Here is a 20,161-nt window from a genome sequence, read left to right as displayed (position 1 = left end):
TGTGTGTGTTTACTGTTGTTATTTGTATGTAATAAATTAAGCATACATGGTATTTATTCATGTTGTCTTATTAATAAAAGCTTTGTGAAAGATTTCACAATCGTGAGGCAAATGTTGAACTCTCTTTATTTGATCCTCGACATCAAGCACACACATCACAAGTGCCAGTCTTTGATGGGATGTCAATATTGTACTTCCGTCCCTGCGCAGACATTACAGACGTGTGACCCCAATTTCACCCCATTTTCAAACCGTGGGAAAATCGGCACATGAAACGACGAACCGCCAACTTCCCAACCTGTGGGAGGGTTCAGCACGCGCAGCACCTAGGCACCGGCGCTCTCCCGTTTGGCAGCATATTTTCTTACCGGGAACCGAGAATAGACGGTCATGGACGAGGGCAAAACTACCGGTGATCAAGGAGCAGGACTTCTGGATGTTGGCACCATGTGGACGAAGGCCGAGCAGGAGGGCTGCTCCTTGACTCCTTTAGAGAGGACGACGGGGGCAGACGTGGCCCAGGACCATCTCCTCGACAAACCCCCGTACTCCTACGTCGCTCTCATCGCGATGGCAATCAAGGAGAGCAGCGAGAGAAGGCAAACTCTGAGTGGGATATACGAATACATCATCGACAAGTTCCCTTTCTACGAGAAGAATAAAAAAGGCTGGCAGAACAGCATCCGACACAACCTGAGTCTGAACGAGTGCTTCGTGAAGATCCCCAGAGAAAACCGAGGGGACGGGAAAGGCAGCTTCTGGATCGTGGATCCCGCGTTTGAAGACATGTTCGAGTGCGGCAACTTCCGACGGAGGAAGCGGGTCCGGAGACCCTTCAGGGCGCCGGGCCTACCCTACCTGCCCGGGTCCCCTGTGGACTACAACGAGCCCCTGTACGTGCACGCACTGCCGGAGAAACACGTCTACATGCAGTCGGCCCAGTATGTCAGCGGGTCGTGGGCGCTGTGTCACCCGGGCTCTGCGCCGCAGACCACCGGGGGTTACGGGTCAACGTCGCTCATCAACGGACACGCTCGCTGTATCTCGCCGAATGGATTCACAGCCGGCACGATGGGCGGCTACTACACCCCGGGTCACTTCCACCCTCCTCTCGGGGCCCATCGCCACCCGTCCGTGCTGGTACCCCACGGAGGGTGCCCCTACGGGGGCCTGGCCCAGCCCCTGACCCCGGACGGAGGCAGCGTGTCCTTGGCGAGCTACTACGTGTGACCGTCAGTAATGCAACTGTCTTCTTTTGAATAGTGCTGAGTTTTTTTAGTTTTTGGATTAAAATATACGTTCACGTTTGTTCAGCTACACAGATAAGTGCGTCTGCATCTAATGGTCTAATTGTCTTTTTAGTTAAAAAAAACAACAACAACCATTATACTAAACACAGTGGTCAAATGTCAAAGGGACCAAATATGCATCGACATTACATCCAATATCTTATTTTAGCCTATTCTCTAAGTTCCTTCGTTGAGTGTTTTTCGCATGGTATTGTGCAGAGACTGGCGTGTTGTGGCTGTTGGCCACCACTGTTATTTATTTCGTTTCTTTGGTGTTATCTGATTCATTGAATGTATTACAACGCACATCCTATCCTCGGTGTGCTAGTTTACCACTTATCAGGCACTTTGACTACTTTTACTATGTGATGTAGGCTCAAGTTTTTTACTGTTCTTTTTTTTCTCCATGAAAGTTATATTTCAATAAAGTTATATTTTTGCATTAAAACCCTCATTGTTTATTTAGACCCATCACTACACCACAACATTTTAGTTAGACTAAAATGTTGATTGAATGAATATCATTTGGTTTGTATTGCTTACATTTTGTTTTTTCTTTGCGCACTCAAACGTAGGAAACATACGACTATACGGCCACTTGAATTTACAACATAGTTTGTATTTATTTTGTTTATTAATTAAATAGTAAAAAAAAAAAGAAAAGCCAAACAGCCCTCATGTAAATAATCACAAGATCTCAGGTGTGAAACGAGTTCCAGTGACGTAGGTCATAAACCCGCCCACAACAGTGACGTCTTTTCCGGTTCCGCCGCATGGGGGTGATAGGCGGAAAGCGTGCGCGCCTATTCTGCCACGGCTGCTACCTTCACCACATCGCTCATGTTCTGCTAGCCTCGCTCTATGTACCCCCGGGAGATGGAGACCATACGCCGGTTCCTCGACGAGCACCCCGAGGTCCTGTACGGGGGCGTCGGGGCCGCAGCGCTCGTCTCCGGCGGAGCGCTCATCTATAAAGTCGCCACAAGGTAAGAGGCTTCTTACCTTAGCATGTTTGCGCTGCGGCCGAACCAGGCGTTCAGGGGTGTGTTGTTGTGGTGTGTTGTTGTGGTGCTGTATGCACCTAAATTACCCCGTTATATATTTGTTATGGTTTTGCGTTTGCAATTCATGAAAACCTAGACAACTATTAGCCTGACGACTGTTTAATATTGGGTTACGTGTCGTGAATGCTTGCTGCCATGTTGTGAACGTCAACACGGCACTGGCGCTATAATTTTTTCGCTTAATGGCACCGGTCTTCTTATGTTTTGTGAATGTGTTACAACTTTGTTATGAATATGTTATGTAACATTATGTAACATCAGCTACACATCACTTATTACTCGATTGAATGCTCTAATATAATACCACAGTTGGCACTTATCTATCTTTACGCACGCGGCCATTTGAAGCTGTCAATCATACGATGGGTCATATGTGCAAACGCTCTCCGCTTTACAGAAAGAAGCCCACCCATGCCAACGTCAACTGCTGGTTCTGCAGCCAGAGCACCGTGGTGCCCTATGGAAACCGCAATTGCTGGGACTGTCCCACCTGTGAGCAGTACAATGGCTTTCAAGAGGTATGGTGCATGTGGTTATCACAGAGCAACTACAGAACAGTAATGAGGATGGAATCAGACAATCAATAGTTAAAATGGTAATAATATGCAAGAAATATATCCCCCAAAATATAGAATATCACCAAAGTATAAGAAGTATTGATGGAGAAATAATGACCAATATGTTATTAACCATAAATGTTGGCTAAATGATAGAGTTCCTGCCGAAGATGTAGATCCTCTTGAAGCTCCCTCTGGCCGTATGTTCTCACCGTCTGTGACCCTCAGAACGGGGACTACAACAAGCCCATCCCGGCCCAGTACCTGGAGAACCTGAACCACGGGGTGTCGGCCAGCCTGCCCCCGTCCGACCCCCCCCGGACCCTGCAGTGGGTCAACACGCAGATGCTGCTCTGCCGGAAGTGCAACAACAACCAGTCGTCCAAGATCAAGCAGCTGGCGTCCTTCACCCCCCGGGACGACGTACGTATGGCCGTCGACGAGGACGTGCTCCCCACAGTCACTGCTGCTCCCGCACGGTTCAGCCCCAACACTGCTCCCCAGCCTCTCAGGGACTCAACCTCTCAGGGACTCAACCTCTCAGGGACTCAACCTCTCAGTGACTCAACCTCTCAGTGACTCAACCTCTCAGTGACTCAACCTCTCAGTGACTCAACCTCTCAGTGACTCAGCCTCTCAGTGACTCAACCTCTCAGTGACTCAACCTCTCAGTGACTCAACCTCTCAGTGACTCAACCTCTCAGTGACTCAACCTCTCAGTGACTCAACCTCTCAGTGACTCAACCTCTCAGTGACTCAGCCTCTCAGTGACTCAACCTCTCAGTGACTCAACCTCTCAGTGACTCAACCTCTCAGTGACTCAACCTCTCAGTGACTCAACCTCTCAGTGACTCAACCTCTCAGTGACTCAACCTCTCAGCCTCTCAGTGACTCAACCTCTCAGTGACTCAACCTCTCAGTGACTCAACCTCTTAGTGACTCAACCTCTCAGTGACTCAACCTCTCAGTGACTCAACCTCTTAGGAACTCAACCTCTCAGTGACTCAACCTCTCAGTGACTCCAACCTCTCAGTGACTCCAACCTCTCAGTGACTCCAGCCTCTTAGTGACTCCAGCCTCTTAGTGACTCAGCCTCTTAGTGACTCAGCCGCTTAGTGACTCCAGCCTCTTAGTGACTCCAGCCTCTTAGTGACTCAGCCTCTTAGTGACTCAGCCTCTTAGTGACTCAGCCTCTTACCTCGTCACACAGCTTCTGCTGCTCTGTGATATCGACGTCCCAGCGACGCGGTCGTCTCTCTGCCGTGATGAGGCACTGTGGCCTGCTCCTGCGGGTCGTTGACTACCGTCACCATGTACAAAGAGCGTCTAAAGACGACGGCGGCTGTCTGTTCACAGGAGAACTACGACGAGGAGGTCGAGGCCTACAAGCACCACCTGGAGCAGACCTACAGGCTGTGCCGGCCGTGCCAGGCGGCGGTGGAGTACTACATCAAGTACCAGAACCGGCAGCTCCGCACGGGGCTGCTGACCCACCAGCTCCGCCGCGGCAGGGACGCAGACAACGGCTTCGTCAAGGTAGTGCCTCGTGACCTTCAGGATGCTAATAGCATTTAGCATTGTGACCTTCAGAATGCTAATAGCATTTAGCATTGTGTCAATGTTACTTCAATAACACCTTGGCTGAGAGAAAATGGGTTTAAAATCTCAAAGTCTACTTGGACCTCAAGGACGGTATTCTGTGATGAGGATGTTTTAGCTCCGCGGGTGGGGGGGGTTGTCTCCGTCCGGGCGGGGGGTTGTCTCCGTCCGGGCAGCTGTGGACGGCTGCGTCTGACAGAGGGTTCATCTTCTAAACCCTCAGATCAGACTATAAACTAGGGGTGGGAAAAATAAGCGTTCTCTCTAGAACGATTCCGTCTCGATGCAAATTATTATTTTTATTGGTTCGCCTGCTGCAAAGTTCTGTTCACCAGAGAGGGATAATTTTTGTAATTTAATAGTGTGTTTTAATGCAAGCTGCATTGATTATTGCATTGTTCATAGAAAGTCATATTGTGACAAAAGCTTTTTCTCCGATAAAATATTATGCAAGTTAATTCATCTGTTGATGTCTTGAATGATCATTATAAAAGTAGGAAGTGATTAGCAAACTCTTCAGTAGCAAACTCGGTTGTATATATTTTTGAAAATCACGCATGGAAATGTCCATAAAAAAAATCGCATCGATAATCGCTTTATAATGGAATCGTTGACCTCATAATCGTAATCGCATGGTGAGGTGCCAAGAGCTTCCCACCCCTACTATAAACCCCAGCGTTCACTCACAGCCCAGTACGCCGCTTCTTCCCGTCGGCGGGTTGAAGGTTAGGTTCCGTTATTGAGCCGGTCGCTACTGAGGAGTTATGATGGATGAACGGAGGCAACGGCGCCTATGGGACGTCTACTGAAACCCGAGTCATTGTGTACCGGTCCTTTGTAACGCGTCCGTCTCTGTGACTCCTCCCCCCCCCCCCCAGAGCCCCGCCTCCGTGGCCACGCCCGCCGGCGTCATCCTGCTGCGCGTCCTGGCCTTCCTCACCGCCGCCTTCCTGCTGGCCGTGCTGTTCTCCTGCTGGTCCAGCGCCCCCCCCGGTGACCCCGCCCCCCCCAGCCTGCCCGGAGCGGGGCAGAAGAACCAGAGCGGCGCCGGGGGGGGGCCCGCGTGGCGCCGCCTGCTGGAGCGGCTCCCGGCCGTCGCCATGGAGACGGCCCGGCAGGGGTGGCGCTACGGCCGGGACAACCAGATGGCGGTGGTCTCCGGGGGGCTGCTGGGCTGTGTGACCGCCATCCTCCTCGCCGGACCCCTCAGGTACGGCGTCCCCCCGGCGGTGCCTCCATCAGCACAGCTCAGGTGGAGGGTGGAGGGTGGAGCGGGCTCTAAGGGCCCCGCCATGCCACCAGGTGGAGGGTGGAGCGGGCTCTAAGGGCCCCACCAGGTGGAGGGTGGAGCGGGCTTTAAAGGGCCCCACCATGCCACCAGGTGGAGGGTGGAGCGGGCTCTAAGGGCCCCACCATGCCACCAGGTGGAGGGTGGAGCGGGCTTTAGAGGGCCCCACCATGCCACCAGGTGGAGGGTGGAGCGGGCTCTAAGGGCCCTGCTATGCCACCAGGTGAAGGGTGGAGCGGGCTCTAAGGGCCCCGCCATGCCACCAGGTGGAGGGTGGAGCGGGCTCTAAGGGCCCCGCCATGCCACCAGGTGGAGGGTGGAGCGGGCTCTAAGGGCCCCGCCATGCCACCAGGTGGAGGGTGGAGCGGGCTCTAAGGGCCCCGCCATGCCACCAGGTGGAGGGTGGAGCGGGCTCTAAGGGCCCCGCCATGCCACCAGGTGGAGGGTGGAGCGGGCTCTAAGGGCCCCGCCATGCCACCAGGTGGAGGGTGGAGCGGGCTCTAAGGGCCCCACCATGCCACCAGGTGGAGGGTGGAGCGGGCTTTAGAGGGCCCCACCATGCCACCAGGTGGAGGGTGGAGCGGGCTTTAGAGGGCCCCGCCATGCCACCAGGTGGAGGGTGGAGCGGGCTTTAGAGGGCCCCACCATGCCACCAGGTGGAGGGTGGAGCGGGCTCTAAGGGCCCCACCATGCCACCAGGTGGAGGGTGGAGCGGGCTTTAGAGGGCCCCACCATGCCACCAGGTGGAGGGTGGAGCGGGCTTTAGAGGGAGAGAAATTTTTATCGGCCCTAAAAAATCCATATGGGTGAACCCCTAATAATGATCTCCAAGCCCATGACCCTAACAGAGGGGCTTCAAACACTAATGGGTGACAACGAGGTAACTTCCACCACCCATATCTGTATTCCATTATTGTCAAGTGGATCAAACCCAGTGCCGCCGGAGGGTTGATAACAGTCCAGCCCACAGTGACCCCAGCCGTTGAGGTTCTCATGCATCAGAGCCCTTTAATCCAGAGGTGACCCCTGACCTCTGCTCCGGCGCCCCCAGGTTGAGGAGGATCGACGCCGTGGCGGCCGTGCTGTGGCTGCTGCTCCTGGTGCTCTACCTGGGCGAGGGGTACCTGGGCGAGGGGTACCTGGCCGGCGCCCCCGGCTGGCTGGACGCCGCCAAGCGGGGGACCGCCGCCCTCTGCTGCCTGGTCTGCTTCGGAGCCGCCTTGGCAACGCGCAAGTCGGTCGGTCCCAGAAGAGCCCGGGGTCGAAGGTCAGAACCCCAACAGTAAACACCTGTAGACTAGACACCCACTCGCTACGACTTGGGGCCTGCAGCAGGCAGCCTGTTCTATAAGAGCTCTCCTGGTTCTGCAGCCTGTTCTATAAGAGTTCTGGAGCCTGTTCTATAATAGTTCTCCTGGTTCTGCCGCCTGCTCTATAAGAGTTCTCCTGGTTCTGCAGCCTGTTCTATAAGAGGTCTCCTGGTTCTGCAGCCTGTTCTATAAGAGTTCTCCTGGTTCTGCCGCCTGCTCTATAAGAGTTCTCCTGGTTCTGCAGCCTGTTCTATAAGAGTTCTCCTGGTTCTGCAGCCTGGTCTATAAGAGTTCTCCTGGTTCTGCAGCCTGGTCTATACTAGGCCTCCGGGTCTTCAAAGACAAAAGCTGAACATTTCTGTGTTTAGTTTTTTGGGACTGCTCCAGTAATGCACCATTAACTAACCAAAACAGCCCCTCCTACTAAGGAGGCTTTGTGATGACACCTTCTTTCTGTCTTTTAGATCAACATGGCGACTGGGCATTCATGCAGGGGCGGTTTTAAATATTTAAATCGACTTTTAAAGGAGTTAAAAAAACATGTTTCAATAACGCGTTTGGTACATAGAGGATTTCACGCTCTCCTGTAGCGTGTGTGTGTGTGTGTGTGTGTGTGTGTGTGTGTGTGTGTGTGTGTGTGTGTGTGTGTGTGTGTGTGTGTGTGTGTGTGTGTGTGTGTGTGTGTGTGTGTGTGTGTGTGTGTGTGTGTGTGTGTGTGTGTGTGTTGTCATTTGTATACTAATATACTTTTAATACTAACACCTTTTTTAAGTTTGGCCACAGCTGTTCCAATGGGAAGGTACCGTTTTTGTATTGTTATACTATCTCTTGTTTCTGCTGGTAACTTTCTGCCTGTAGTTGAATACCAAGCATTTCACTGTACTTTACTTTAAATACCCAAGATGGTTTCCAGAATTATGGAGTGAAAAAGTACAAAATGCAATTTCGGAACAGAAATTCAAGAAATTATGAAAAATACGTCACTATGATTTACTTAACCAAATTGTATGCAATTCACTTCACGTTTCTAAAACAAACCACATTGATCCGTTTCTAAGAATTGATGGCTCGTCAATAATTTGAATAACCCTTTTGTAGAAAAAAGGCTGTGGGGAATACTGTGTAGTAATACTTTTAATTTCTTTTTGAGTTTTCGTTAATTTCGATTTTGTATGGGAAATATTTGTTTCTCGTGTTCTGTGTGAGGTGGATTTTTTTCGGGGGGGGTGGGGGGTATCAATTCTTAAGGAAATAGACCATGACTTGGGGGGGGTAGCCATTCATTTCCCTGTGATTTTATTTATTTAGGTCTATATAAATGTTGCAATGCACATTGCACACCTATGAAATCCTAATCTGGGTAGTCCAGGGATGTTCCTGACCCCGGTACAAATAGAAGACACTTCTACTAACTTACTAAGGTGTGGGAGGTTTGGAAATAACAGAGCAATGTGTCGCTTATTGTAAATGAGTTGTGCAACATTTCATCTCCATATATGTATATTGTACACAGTCTCGTACGACCAGTCATTTGAGAACGAATTGCCAACACATGGCACCGACAACTGCTCCTACTGGTCTGAAACCTTCTCCGTCTAACTATCACTACATTCACTACACTTTACTACCTAACACTGGTGCATGAATATGTCTCACTTACTGACAAAAACCTCAATAATCGACCTAGTTTTTTAATCCTGGCTGTTGAACTTCATGTTCAACAATGTGAATCGACCTTATTGTATTGATTCCTGTACGCCAAATCCTTTTTTAGATTGTAATTGTATAATCTATGCCATTTATTATTTCTGTATCATTCAAATAATCATATTTTTTACTGCCACACCAAATCATGGAAGTTATGCATACTTTCAATTTGCCAGCAGATAATGCAGAGTTGAACCGGCCTTACGGCTGATTGTGAAAGGCTAAGACCTGCAGAATGCTTTCTCTCATCCTGTAAAACCTGCTTCTGACTTGCAAGTCAGAGATGGGTCATTGTCTGTTCCGTCCGTCATAGCAAAGGAGTGATCGCTATATTGAAAGGTTCATACCATGAATATTTTCCAATGACACCTTTTTAGCCTGGGATACAGAATGTACTTTTATTTTTATTTTTTAACGTTTTTTAAAGCCATGTTTTTCTTCGCCGATGACAGTATTATTTATTCTGGGGGGAGTCTCTGTATTGCTTTGCCAAACCCCAAACCCAGAGTTATGATCAGCTATCTTTCTATCTAGGCCCTGTGTCCTGTGCCCAGATTATTGGTCCAGGAGCTTCCTGATGTCCTCAGGAGGAGTTACTTTAGAAGTCTAGTCTAGCTGTAGAGGCCAATATGAAGGTATGAGGCGGTTATGTAATATGATGGGAGAAAAGTGAGTCACTACAGATTAATTTCTACAGCGATTAAAGGATTTATTATGAAGGACTACCTAAATTAATTAGGTCTATGGAGTTTTGATTTTTCTTTTTGTGTGGGTCTTTGATTTGATTTCATTATTGTGACAAATGTGATTGTGCATGTATCTACATTTGTAAACAGTCGGAAGCATATTATGAAAGATTTCATTTCAAGTGTGTGTGTGTTGCAGGAACTCTTACTTCATTCATATTGTACGATACAGAACCAAACGTAATGTTAGCTTTTATAAGGTCAATTCCTGCCAACTGTATTTATTTAGTGTTGGTCCAACTATCCTGTAAATGTAGAAAGCCTGCCATTTTTTTTTTATACTGCCCTTATTTATGTATGTATGATTTAGGATGTGAATGACCCAATAACTTACTTAACTTGCAAAAACAAAATAACGTGTAGACCAGTGTTTAATTTTTGGAAAGGAGCATTAATTGAAGTACATTATACAGAACGTATATTTAAAACACAACACGTTTGTCGTTTCTTTTAACAAACTCAAAGAACATGTGTGTGAATGCATGTCTTGGCAGTCTCTTTCTGAAACACACGTTACGCCATCTATCAACGTCAACGACATCAGCGGTGACATACTGCTTATTCATATCCAGTCCGACCTGTCAACCACATGCTGAATTATTCAAACCCTTCCCGAAAGGCTGTGATGTGTTAACAGAATAATTATTATCAAAATAGATCCTGCCATTGTAAATTGTTATGAAGCCCGATGTTGAACATGTGAGTTTATGGGAATGGCTTTTTATTCTCAGCAGCCAGACCAGACATAAGCTCATCTCCGGTGTAGGATTTCCTTAATCTGTTACTTGCCTTTAGAATTTGGACCGATGTTATTATCAACTTATTGTAGTTCTGTGTCCATAGTCTACTCTAGACGATGCCTGGAGAAGATTAGTTACGGAACAGTCTCAATCGATTTTTGATCGTTGGGAAACTGCTTTGAGGGTTATTTGGTTGTGAATTTTGAGAGGCTGTGAAAATGCTGAGTTCACGTTCATGTACTCGCTGAAACAACTCCTGCCACATTGCTGTGTTTTGAACTGTAATAAAGTAACGTGTAAAATGATGCGTTGGTCTTCTCCCATGTTTTACCTTCAGTCCTCTGACAGCAAGTGCTATTAAAATTAACCATTTCATAATAGTTACTAACGTTTTTATTTTGTCCTTCTTAAACTACAATTGAGTCACAAAAGAAAAACAAAGTGAAACTAATCCGACGGTAGGCATCGAGCAGCCTCGCGATTGGCTGATCTGGGGGACGCTGTGGTTCTGCAGTGAGTTGGCCTCACGCTGACCAGCTTCCTCTTCACTTTATAGAGTTCCCCTTTCTGTAGCTCCTGTGTTGGGGAACACGGGTCGTAGTTCAGGGCCTGGCCGTAGGTCTGCAGGCGGGGGCCGGAACGCCCGTAGTTTAACCCCGGGGAGTTTCCCAGAGCTGTACCGGCCTCTGAACACCAGCGTGGGAACGTGTTTGCCGACCGGTGTGTTCTGGTGTTGCAGGTACCTGGCGGGCCAGCCGCCGCCGCCGCTCTACCCCGGCCTGACGGACCCCTTCATCCCCACCCCGCCCCCCAGCCTCTCCAAGCTGGCCCCCGGCCGCCGGGCCCCCCCCGAGCGCCGGGCCTCCCCGTCCTCCCTCCCCGGGCGGCTCAACAGGGCCCTGTGCCTGGGCACCATCCCCTCCCTCACCAGGACGGGTAAGGGTAGCGCCGTAGGGCGCCGTAGCGCGGCGTAGGGCGCCGTAGCGTGGCGTAGGGCGCCGTAGCGCGGCGTAGCGCGGCGTAGGGCGGCGTAGCGCGGCGTAGGGCGGCGTAGCGCGGCGTAGGGCGGCGTAGCGCGGCGTAGGGCGCCGTAGCGCGGCGTAGGGCGCCGTAGCGCGGCGTAGGGCGGCGTAGGGCGGCGTGAGCACATAGTAAGCGCGCCGTTAGCACAGCGTTAGCCAGTGGGGGGCCAGGGGGTTTGACCCCACGCTGGTCTCTGGTACTGGGGGCCAGGGGGTTTGACCCCACGCTGGTCTCTGGTACTGGGGGCCAGGGGGTTTGACCCCACGCTGGTCTCTGGTACTGGGGGCCAGGGGGTTTGACCCCACGCTGGTCTCTGGTACTGGGGGCCAGGGGGTTTGACCCCTCGCTGGTCTCTGGTACTGGGGGCCAGGGGGTTTGACCCCACGCTGGTCTCTGGTACTGGGGGCCAGGGGGTTTGACCCCACGCTGGTCTCTGGTACTGGGGGCCAGGGGGTTTGACCCCACGCTGGTCTCTGGTACTGGGGGCCAGGGGGTTTGACCCCACGCTGGTCTCTGGTACTGGGGGCCAGGGGGTTTGACCCCACGCTGGTCTCTGGTACTGGGGGCCAGGGGGTTTGACCCCACGCTGGTCTCTGGTACTGGGGGCCAGGGGGTTTGACCCCATGCTGGTCTCTGGTACTGGGGGCCAGGGGGTTTGACCCCACGCTGGTCTCTGGTACTGGGGGCCAGGGGGTTTGACCCCTCGCTGGTCTCTGGTACTGGGGGCCAGGGGGTTTGACCCCACGCTGGTCTCTGGTACTGGGGGCCAGGGGGTTTGACCCCACGCTGGTCTCTGGTACTGGGGGCCAGGGGGTTTGACCCCACGCTGGTCTCTGGTACTGGGGGCCAGGGGGTTTGACCCCACGCTGGTCTCTGGTACTGGGGGCCGGGGGGTTTGACCCCATGTTGCTGTCTGGTACTGGGGGCCGGGGGGTTTGACCCCATGTTGCTGTCTGGTACTGGGGCTTACTTACTGGTGCCTTGCTAGATGATTAATCTTTTAGTTGATTTATTTTTATCTGTAATTAGGGGTTCTGGTATTATTCTACTGATTAGATATGATGTCACATGTGTCCTATTCACCGGCCAGCCCTGTTGGTGGTCTTGTTTCGTCGGTCTTCTTGTCCCCCATCCTCTGCTGGGAGACGTCAGACCCAGCAGTGGAGGATCTGCAGGGCCTGCTGGAGCTCAGGACGCCCTGGCTCGTGTTTCGCAGCCCATCCTCCGTCTTTGAGCCGTTATCGGCTCCATAATATCCGCAGTATTTGGAGGGTGCTTGAGTTTAGTCTTTTGATCTGATAATGATTCTCTGTGGTGGGTCTCAGTGCCTGAGCCCATGACGGTGTCTGACGGTCTTCCTCTCTAACTGATTTGCGACGCTTTACTTCCAGACTCGGGCTACCTCTTCAGCGGCAGCCGCCCGGCCTCCCAGTGCCAGGACTCTCCGTCATCAGGTACCGCTCCGACCGCCTCCCAGTGCCAGGACTCTCCGTCATCAGGTACCGCTCCGACCGCCTTCAGTCGCCTTCTGCCGGCGACTGAGCCCGCATGAACCGCGCAGGAGGACCCGAAGCTCTGTGTGCAGACCGACCACGGAGTAGCGCCTATCTGTGGACCCTCTGTACACTTAGTGTCTAAGAGACCGTCTTACTCACCACCGCTAACAAACGAAGCCTCTTCAGAACACGCCTCTCGCAGCGCTACCAGCGCCTGTACTCTGTCACACTGACAGCACGTCGTTGGTTCTTAATGTCCGTGTGGCGGTGGTCGTTGGTTCTTAATGTCCGTGTGGCGGTGGTCGTTGGTTCTTAATGTCCGTGTGGCGGTGGTCGTTGGTTCTTAATGTCCGTGTGGCGGTGGTCGTTGGTTCTTAATGTCCGTGTGGCGGTGGTCGTTGGTTCTTAATGTCCGTGTGGCGGTGGTCGTTGGTTCTTAATGTCCGTGTGGCGGTGGTCGTTGGTTCTTAATGTCCGTGTGGCGGTGGTCGTTGGTTCTTAATGTCCGTGTGGCGGTGGTCGTTGGTTCTTAATGTCCGTGTGGCGGTGGTCGTTGGTTCTTAATGTCCGTGTGGCGGTGGTCGTTGGTTCTTAATGTCCGTGTGGCGGTGGTCGTTGGTTCTTAATGTCCGTGTGGCGGTGGTCGTTGGTTCTTAATGTCCGTGTGGCGGTGGTCGTTGGTTCTTAATGTCCGTGTGGCGGTGGTCGTTGGTTCTTAATGTCCGTGTGGCGGTGGTCGTTGGTTCTTAATGTCCGTGTGGCGGTGGTCGTTGGTTCTTAATGTCCGTGTGGCGGTGGTCGTTGGTTCTTAATGTCCGTGTGGCGGTGGTCGTTGGTTCTTAATGTCCGTGTGGCGGTGGTCGTTGGTTCTTAATGTCCGTGTGGCGGTGGTCGTTGGTTCTTAATGTCCGTGTGGCGGTGGTCGTTGGTTCTTAATGTCCGTGTGGCGGTGGTCGTTGGTTCTTAATGTCCGTGTGGCGGTGGTCGTTGGTTCTTAATGTCCGTGTGGCGGTGGTCGTTGGTTCTTAATGTCCGTGTGGCGGTGGTCGTTGGTTCTTAACGCTCGTGTGTCCGGCCCCCAGATTACTTCTCCCTGAAGTCCGGGAGCCGGCCCTCGTCCCCGGCCCCCTCCCTGGCGGGCTCCGTGACCTCCACCTCCAGCTCCGCCCGCCAGAGACGGCCCCTCATAAGCCCCGCCCGCCTCAACATCAGCGGCCGCAAGCTCCGCCTCTTCTCCCACGAGGCCGAGCCCCTGCCCATGTCCCCGCCCCTCTCCCCGCCCCTCTCCCCCAACCACTGCTACGCTGAGCCCGCCCCCTCGGTCTGCAGCGGTCGCTGCGCTCCCGACCTCACCCCCTACCCGGGCCACAGCGGTAAGGTCGGACCCCGGTAACTATGGTTATGGTTGTACCAGGGGCGGCAGTAGCCCAGCGGGTAGAGCGGGTTGGCTGGTAACCTGAAGGTTGCTGGTTCGATCCCCGGCTCTTGACGAGCCGGCTGCAGGGGGGTGGATGGGTGCGTGGATGTGAGGCCATATTGTAAAGGGCTTTGAATGGCCACTGGTTAGAAAAGCGCTGTGTAGATGCAGTCCATTGACAGGTACATGATCCTGTTGCTACTGGTTTGGGCTGCCGGTAGCCCTGGGGGGTAGTGGCGTCCACATGGTGAGTGAGGTGTCCTCTGTTCCCCCTCAGAGCTGAGGTCCTTCCAGGGCGACGGCAGCGTGGTCGGGCAGCAGAAGGGCAGCTCCTCCGGGTCCTCTGCCTGCATGGTGGACACCACCACGCAGGGGCTGGAGCCCGCCGCTACGTCACCTGGTGGGTGGAGCGCTCACCAGCACACTGAGCACACTGAGCTTTAGGTTAACACCACAGCACGCTAGAGAGGAGACACCAGCACGCTAGAGAGAGGAGACACCAGCACGCTAGAGAGGAGACACCAGCACGCTAGAGAGGAGACACCAGCACGCTAGAGAGGAGACACCAGCACGCTAGAGAGGAGACACCAGCACGCTAGAGAGGAGACACCAGCACGCTAGAGAGGAGACACCAGCAGGCTAGAGAGGAGACACCAGCAGGCTAGAGGGGAGACACCAGCACGCTAGAGGGGAGACACCAGCACCCAGGGCTTTAGGTGAACATCACATGAGAGAGATGAGGCCTATGGTCTTTCAGTCGCTGGTTTTGAGATCGTTCCTATTCACTCAATCACTCTTCCCTCTATAGTGTTTATGATATATGTTTATGATATAAATAAAAAAATGTTAGTCCCCCTCCCTGTCCTAGTACCTAATGGATCAATGGTTAGTCCCCCTCCCTGTCCTAGTACCTAATGGATCAATGGTTAGTCCCCCTCCCTGTCCTAGTACCTAATGGATCAATGGTTAGTCCCCCTCCCTGTCCTAGTACCTAATGGATCAATGGTTAGTCCCCCTCCCTGTCCTAGTACCTAATGGATCAATGGTTAGTCCCCCTCCCTGTCCTAGTACCTAATGGATCAATGGTTAGTCCCCCTCCCTGTCCTAGTACCTAATGGATCAATGGTTAGTCCCCCTCCCTGTCCTAGTACCTAATGGATCAATGGTTAGTCCCCCTCCCTGTCCTAGTACCTAATGGATCAATGGTTAGTCCCCCTCCCTGTCCTAGTACCTAATGGATCAATGGTTAGTCCCCCTCCCTGTCCTAGTACCTAATGGATCAATGGTTAGTCCCCCTCCCTGTCCTAGTACCTAATGGATCAATGGTTAGTCACCCTCCCTGTCCTAGTACCTAATGGATCAATGGTTAGTCCCCCTCCCTGTCCTAGTACCTAATGGATCAATGGTTAGTCCCCCTCCCTGTCCTAGTACCTAATGGATCAATGGTTAGTCCCCCTCCCTGTCCTAGTATCTAATGGATCAATGGTTAGTCCCCCTCCCTGTCCTAGTACCTAATGGATCAATGGTTAGTCCCCCTCCCTGTCCTAGTACCTAATGGATCAATGGTTAGTCCCCCTCCCTGTCCTAGTACCTAATGGATCAATGGTTAGTCCCCCTCCCTGTCCTAGTACCTAATGGATCAATGGTTAGTCCCCCTCCCTGTCCTAGTACCTAATGGATCAATGGTTAGTCCCCCTCCCTGTCCTAGTATCTAATGGATCAATGGTTAGTCCCCCTCCCTGTCCTAGTACCTAATGGATCAATGGTTAGTCCCCCTCCCTGTCCTAGTACCTAATGGATCAATGGTTAGTCCCCCTCCCTGTCCTAGTACCTAATGGATCAATGGTTAGTCCCCCTCCCTGTCCTAGTACCTAATGGATCAATGGTTAGTCCCCCTCCCTGTCCTAGTACCTAATGGATCAATGGTTAGTCCCCCTCCCTGTCCTAGTACCTAATGGATCAATGGTTAGTCCCCCTCCCTGTCCTAGTACCTAATGGATCAATGGTTAGTCCCCCTCCCTGTCCTAGTACCTAATGGATCAATGGTTAGTCCCCCTCCCTGTCCTAGTACCTAATGGATCAATGGTTAGTCCCCCTCCCTGTCCTAGTACCTAATGGATCAATGGTTAGTCCCCCTCCCTGTCCTAGTACCTAATGGATCAATGGTTAGTCCCCCTCCCTGTCCTAGTACCTAATGGATCAATGGTTAGTCACCCTCCCTGTCCTAGTATCTAATGGATCATTTGATGACGTTTCTCCTCAGGTTTGGTCAAGCGGTTCGTGTGGCCGGGGCTCCTATTGGCCAGCTTGAGTGTCAATCTCATCTTCTCAGCCCTCTACGTGTACCGCAGCTGGGCGTGAACCAGGGGACCCCCCCCCCCACTCTCCTGGTCCACTGAGTCGGCCTCGCTCGGCCTTTCATCCAGTCAGTGTCATCCTGAGCGAGCCGTCCTCCATAGACGGTGCAGGACGTGGTTCGGTTCCCGCTCCCTGAGGCTCGGCCCAAGGACCAGTGAGCTGTGGTTCTGTTTGACCGTCTGAGTCTGAGGTGACGGGGAGGGTCTATGCTTGTTCATCACAGCCTTGAAACTCCCCACTCTGTCCCCTTTAAAAGAAAAATGTGACGCGTCTTAAATCTGTGGTTAGTCCAAACGCGCTGAAAGGAGGAGTCACACGTCCAAATTAAACATGACAATGTTCCAGAACTCAAACTCATGGCGAGGGGAGGTCGGTCGAGGTTGTAAAAATGTGCAATAAAACGAGTGCTGCACATGGAATCATACTTAACACTGACCCCCCCCCCATAGGAGTTAACGTATGGTCGGCCACTTGTTAAGCAAACAGCGCAACATGAACGCCCACTTATTCTGTGTTCCAGTTGTACATGGAGCACACACTACAGGACTTAAACCTACCTTTCAGAGAACCTGTGTTCTTTTGAGATCTGGACTCAGTATTTATTGTGCATTTTAACACAACTTTCCATAATCTCAAAAGTTACAAAAGAAACAAGTGTGTGTGTGTGTGTGTGTGTGTGTGTGTGTGTGTGTGTGTGTGTGTGTGTGTGTGTGTGTGTGTGTGTGTGTGTGTGTGTGTGTGTGTGTGTGTGTGTGTGTGTGTGTGTGTGTTTTTTGAGTAAGGCACCGGACCGTTTGACTCAAGGTTTTCACCTTTCACAGATGTGCATGTTTTTCAGAGAAGTCGTGTATCTGGAATCTAAGCGTTAGATTAGATTCGGCGTTAGTATTTATATTAATTTTGCTTTAGAGAAAGTGTATTGCCTGTGTCACAGGTTGTGTGGTGCTGTTATGCCTGCATCTTTAGCTAAATGACTTGTCTATTGAGTGTTGTTTTGTATGTTTATCTTGGCGGTTTACGTTCGAATAGAACATTTTATATCTGTCTGCTTTCGGATGTGGGATCATGCATTATAGTTTGGCTCCTTTTGTTTGTATTGAAGGAAAAAGGTGAATCGATGACTTGTGTGTTGAATGTATCATTTACAAGAGACTACTGTATTGTGTCCACAGTTTACAAGAGACTACTGTATTGTGTCCACAGTTTGTCAGTCTTTTGAAGGTGGGGGTTTTTTTCTCAAAGAGAAATGATTTGTCGAATGACGGTACACTTTTTTGCGGTGTTAGCATTGCCAATGCTGAGACATTTTGGGGGCTGCAAGTATGAACTCCAGATAATTGTGTGATTGCTTATTAAAGCACTGTTTTTATTTATAAATTGTATATTGATGTACCCCTCTTTTCTCTTTTCCTCTATTCATAATGACTAAGAGAAACTACCAACTGCTACTGAAACTCAGAATGAAAGCACCCTGACCGCACGGAGCTGTTTGAATGACTTATGTTACCCTAAACTACCTGTTCACATGTAACCGATGCCTACTGAGATACAACCGGTTTTAAAACGGTCCAGATCTGGAATATTAGGTTTTAATCCAAACACAATGCGTGTAGTAAAAAAATATTCTATGAAAACCACACGACAACCAATTGCAAATCGTCTAACTCAAATTGTTATTACTTTGATTTAATTAATTGTGACTTGTTTTTGTTTTATTAAATTGAAACGATGCATGGGCAATTAATTTATTGTCAGAGGAAATGTTCGATGAGTTTAAAAATTAATTTCGTTTTCTGGACTGTGTTGTAACTATTGGATGATTGTTTCAGTGGTGGACGTTCTTTAGAAAATTAAAATAATTTTTGAGAGGGTTTTCAATCACTCCCTTCCAATTCTTTGACCAAGACACAACTTAAGTACCCCCTCTTGTGGCAATAAAGGCCATTGAATTAAACGGACACGTTATATGATAACTGAGTGAAGAGCAGTTCGTCTAAATCAGGGATGGGCAACTTTCATGATAAACAGGGCCACATTTTTCATCATAACCATCGGAGGGCCACATGACTGCACACTTCAACTAAACGTGAGCTGAGAGAAGCTACACAATTTTGAATTTGGTAGATATGATTTCCTGTATTCTGGTGCATTTTGGGGATGGCCACTACCTAAAAAATCATCCAGAATCATAACCTATGTACGGTATGTTAATTGAACCAACATACATTCATTTCATGTTTTCCATGCTCAAACAGCCACATGAATGGTCAGTATTTTTATCAGTGCAAAGGGCTCACATACATCATCATTCAATGAAGTCAAAAAACTGTAAAACAGTGGCCCAACATTAAGTGCAACAACTCAATGAACTCAAACCCAACAAGCAGTTGTAGTAGTTGTAGTGGCGACTTAAGTGGATATCTTTAATGACTGATATCGCTTCTAAGCAAACTAGACGCATGGGTTTGCCTTCGAATTCTATGAATTCTTCTCATCTTTCTTGACCGAGTTTTCTGTAACTCGATCAATTATTATTATTTATTTTTTTTATTATTTATTTTTATGTGCGGGCCTGACTGAGTGAGGATGCGGGCCGCCAGTTGCCCATCCCTGGTCTAAATGGTTCTCGTGTATATTACACAACCTGGAGTTAGCTTAAGCCAGGGGCAGAGAGTTCTGAGCTTGTGGGCAAATAACAAGGTTGTCAAGTGTTGCCATGGAAATGAAAGACTTGGTTTGACAGTTGATTTGTAGACAAGGTAAAGTGTTTGGTTTATCTGCCAAGTCTCAAGGCTGAGCAGGAAAACGTGAAAGAACCAACTAAAGGCATATTCGTTTGTAAAGTAATGCCAGACTCACATCGGGTGTCAAGGCATTTTGTCAACATTAAATTCAACACGAAATCGATCTGGATTTTGAGTGTATGGGACTCTTTCTTTTTCTATTACAGAGAAACATCTACAAAAACGACTCAAGCAAATCTAATAGGCCTACTCATGGTTTGGTGTGCAGTTATATGAATTAATCCAACTCAAAACTCAACTTTCTTGGCCTACGGCATCTCTGAAAATCAAACCGAAGGATTTAAGGCTGTGCATCTATCTGTCATGCCCTCTGTGTTGGATAAACCTGTATCTAGTAGTGGCTACTGGTGCTCACCCACTCAGGACGCATGGAGAGACTGTTATTCAGAACAAATGGTTTCTCTGCTTCAATACTTCCTGTTTTAACCATCTGGTCTAAAAGCAAACATTGTGTGTTGCCCATCGAGGACTTTCCTAAATGCCAAGATTCATGAGGCCCCAGATGGCATTTATTATGGCCATCAAATGTCATAGTCCTATCAGCCTACGATTTCTAAAGGAGAATGGTGAATATCCCAAAAGCAGACCTTATGCTACCTATAACTGCTCCATATAAGAGGGATTATGTATTCATCCAAGTTGTGTGTTTTACTTTTCTATAGGTTCACCTATAGAGTTCCCCTTTTATTTCTGGTGTAAGAAAACACTTTTTGTCATTCGGTGGACTTTGGTGCCCTCATTTCCCCTTTTCTGTTCAGCCTAC

General features: G+C 50.1%; 2 protein-coding genes across 6 annotated transcripts; both read left to right on the top strand.

The window, feature by feature from the left end:
* Positions 1-242: 242 nt before the first annotated feature.
* Positions 243-2,275, top strand: foxl2l (forkhead box L2-like). Its single transcript, XM_060059902.1, has one exon. The coding sequence runs from the start codon at positions 391-393 to the stop codon at positions 1,228-1,230; it is 840 nt and encodes a 279-aa protein (XP_059915885.1). The 5' UTR covers positions 243-390; the 3' UTR covers positions 1,231-2,275.
* Positions 2,049-18,475, top strand: tmem201 (transmembrane protein 201). 5 transcript variants are annotated; one of them, XM_060059738.1, is made up of 11 exons: positions 2,049-2,275; positions 2,751-2,871; positions 3,139-3,333; positions 4,267-4,446; positions 5,388-5,719; positions 6,849-7,064; positions 11,040-11,236; positions 12,715-12,777; positions 13,902-14,192; positions 14,514-14,636; positions 16,500-18,475. In XM_060059738.1, exons 1-11 carry the CDS (start codon positions 2,151-2,153, stop codon positions 16,595-16,597), a joined length of 1,941 nt encoding a protein of 646 aa, XP_059915721.1. In that variant the 5' UTR covers positions 2,049-2,150; the 3' UTR covers positions 16,598-18,475. The 5 variants fall into 5 exon arrangements, 3 of the variants coding, with proteins under 3 accessions (XP_059915721.1, XP_059915712.1, XP_059915730.1); XM_060059729.1 differs by having other exon boundaries at positions 12,715-12,822; XM_060059747.1 differs by lacking the exon at positions 12,715-12,777.
* Positions 18,476-20,161: the final 1,686 nt, after the last annotated feature.

This window comes from Gadus macrocephalus, chromosome 1, assembly GCF_031168955.1.
Source record: "Gadus macrocephalus chromosome 1, ASM3116895v1".
NCBI lineage: Eukaryota > Metazoa > Chordata > Actinopteri > Gadiformes > Gadidae > Gadus > Gadus macrocephalus.
Note: the sequence above shows the minus strand (reverse complement) of the source record. Positions and strands in the feature narration are given on the sequence as shown.

Coding starts and splice junctions, on each gene's coding strand:
- foxl2l (XM_060059902.1), top strand. CDS start 391: ATGGACGAGGGCAAAACTACCGGTGATCAAGGAGCAGGACTTCTGGAT.
- tmem201 (XM_060059729.1), top strand. CDS start 2,151: ATGTACCCCCGGGAGATGGAGACCATACGCCGGTTCCTCGACGAGCAC. Junction 12,823..13,901: donor CCAGGACTCTCCGTCATCAG/GTACCGCTCCGA, acceptor TCCGGCCCCCAG/ATTACTTCTCCCTGAAGTCC. Junction 14,637..16,499: donor GCCCGCCGCTACGTCACCTG/GTGGGTGGAGCG, acceptor GTTTCTCCTCAG/GTTTGGTCAAGCGGTTCGTG.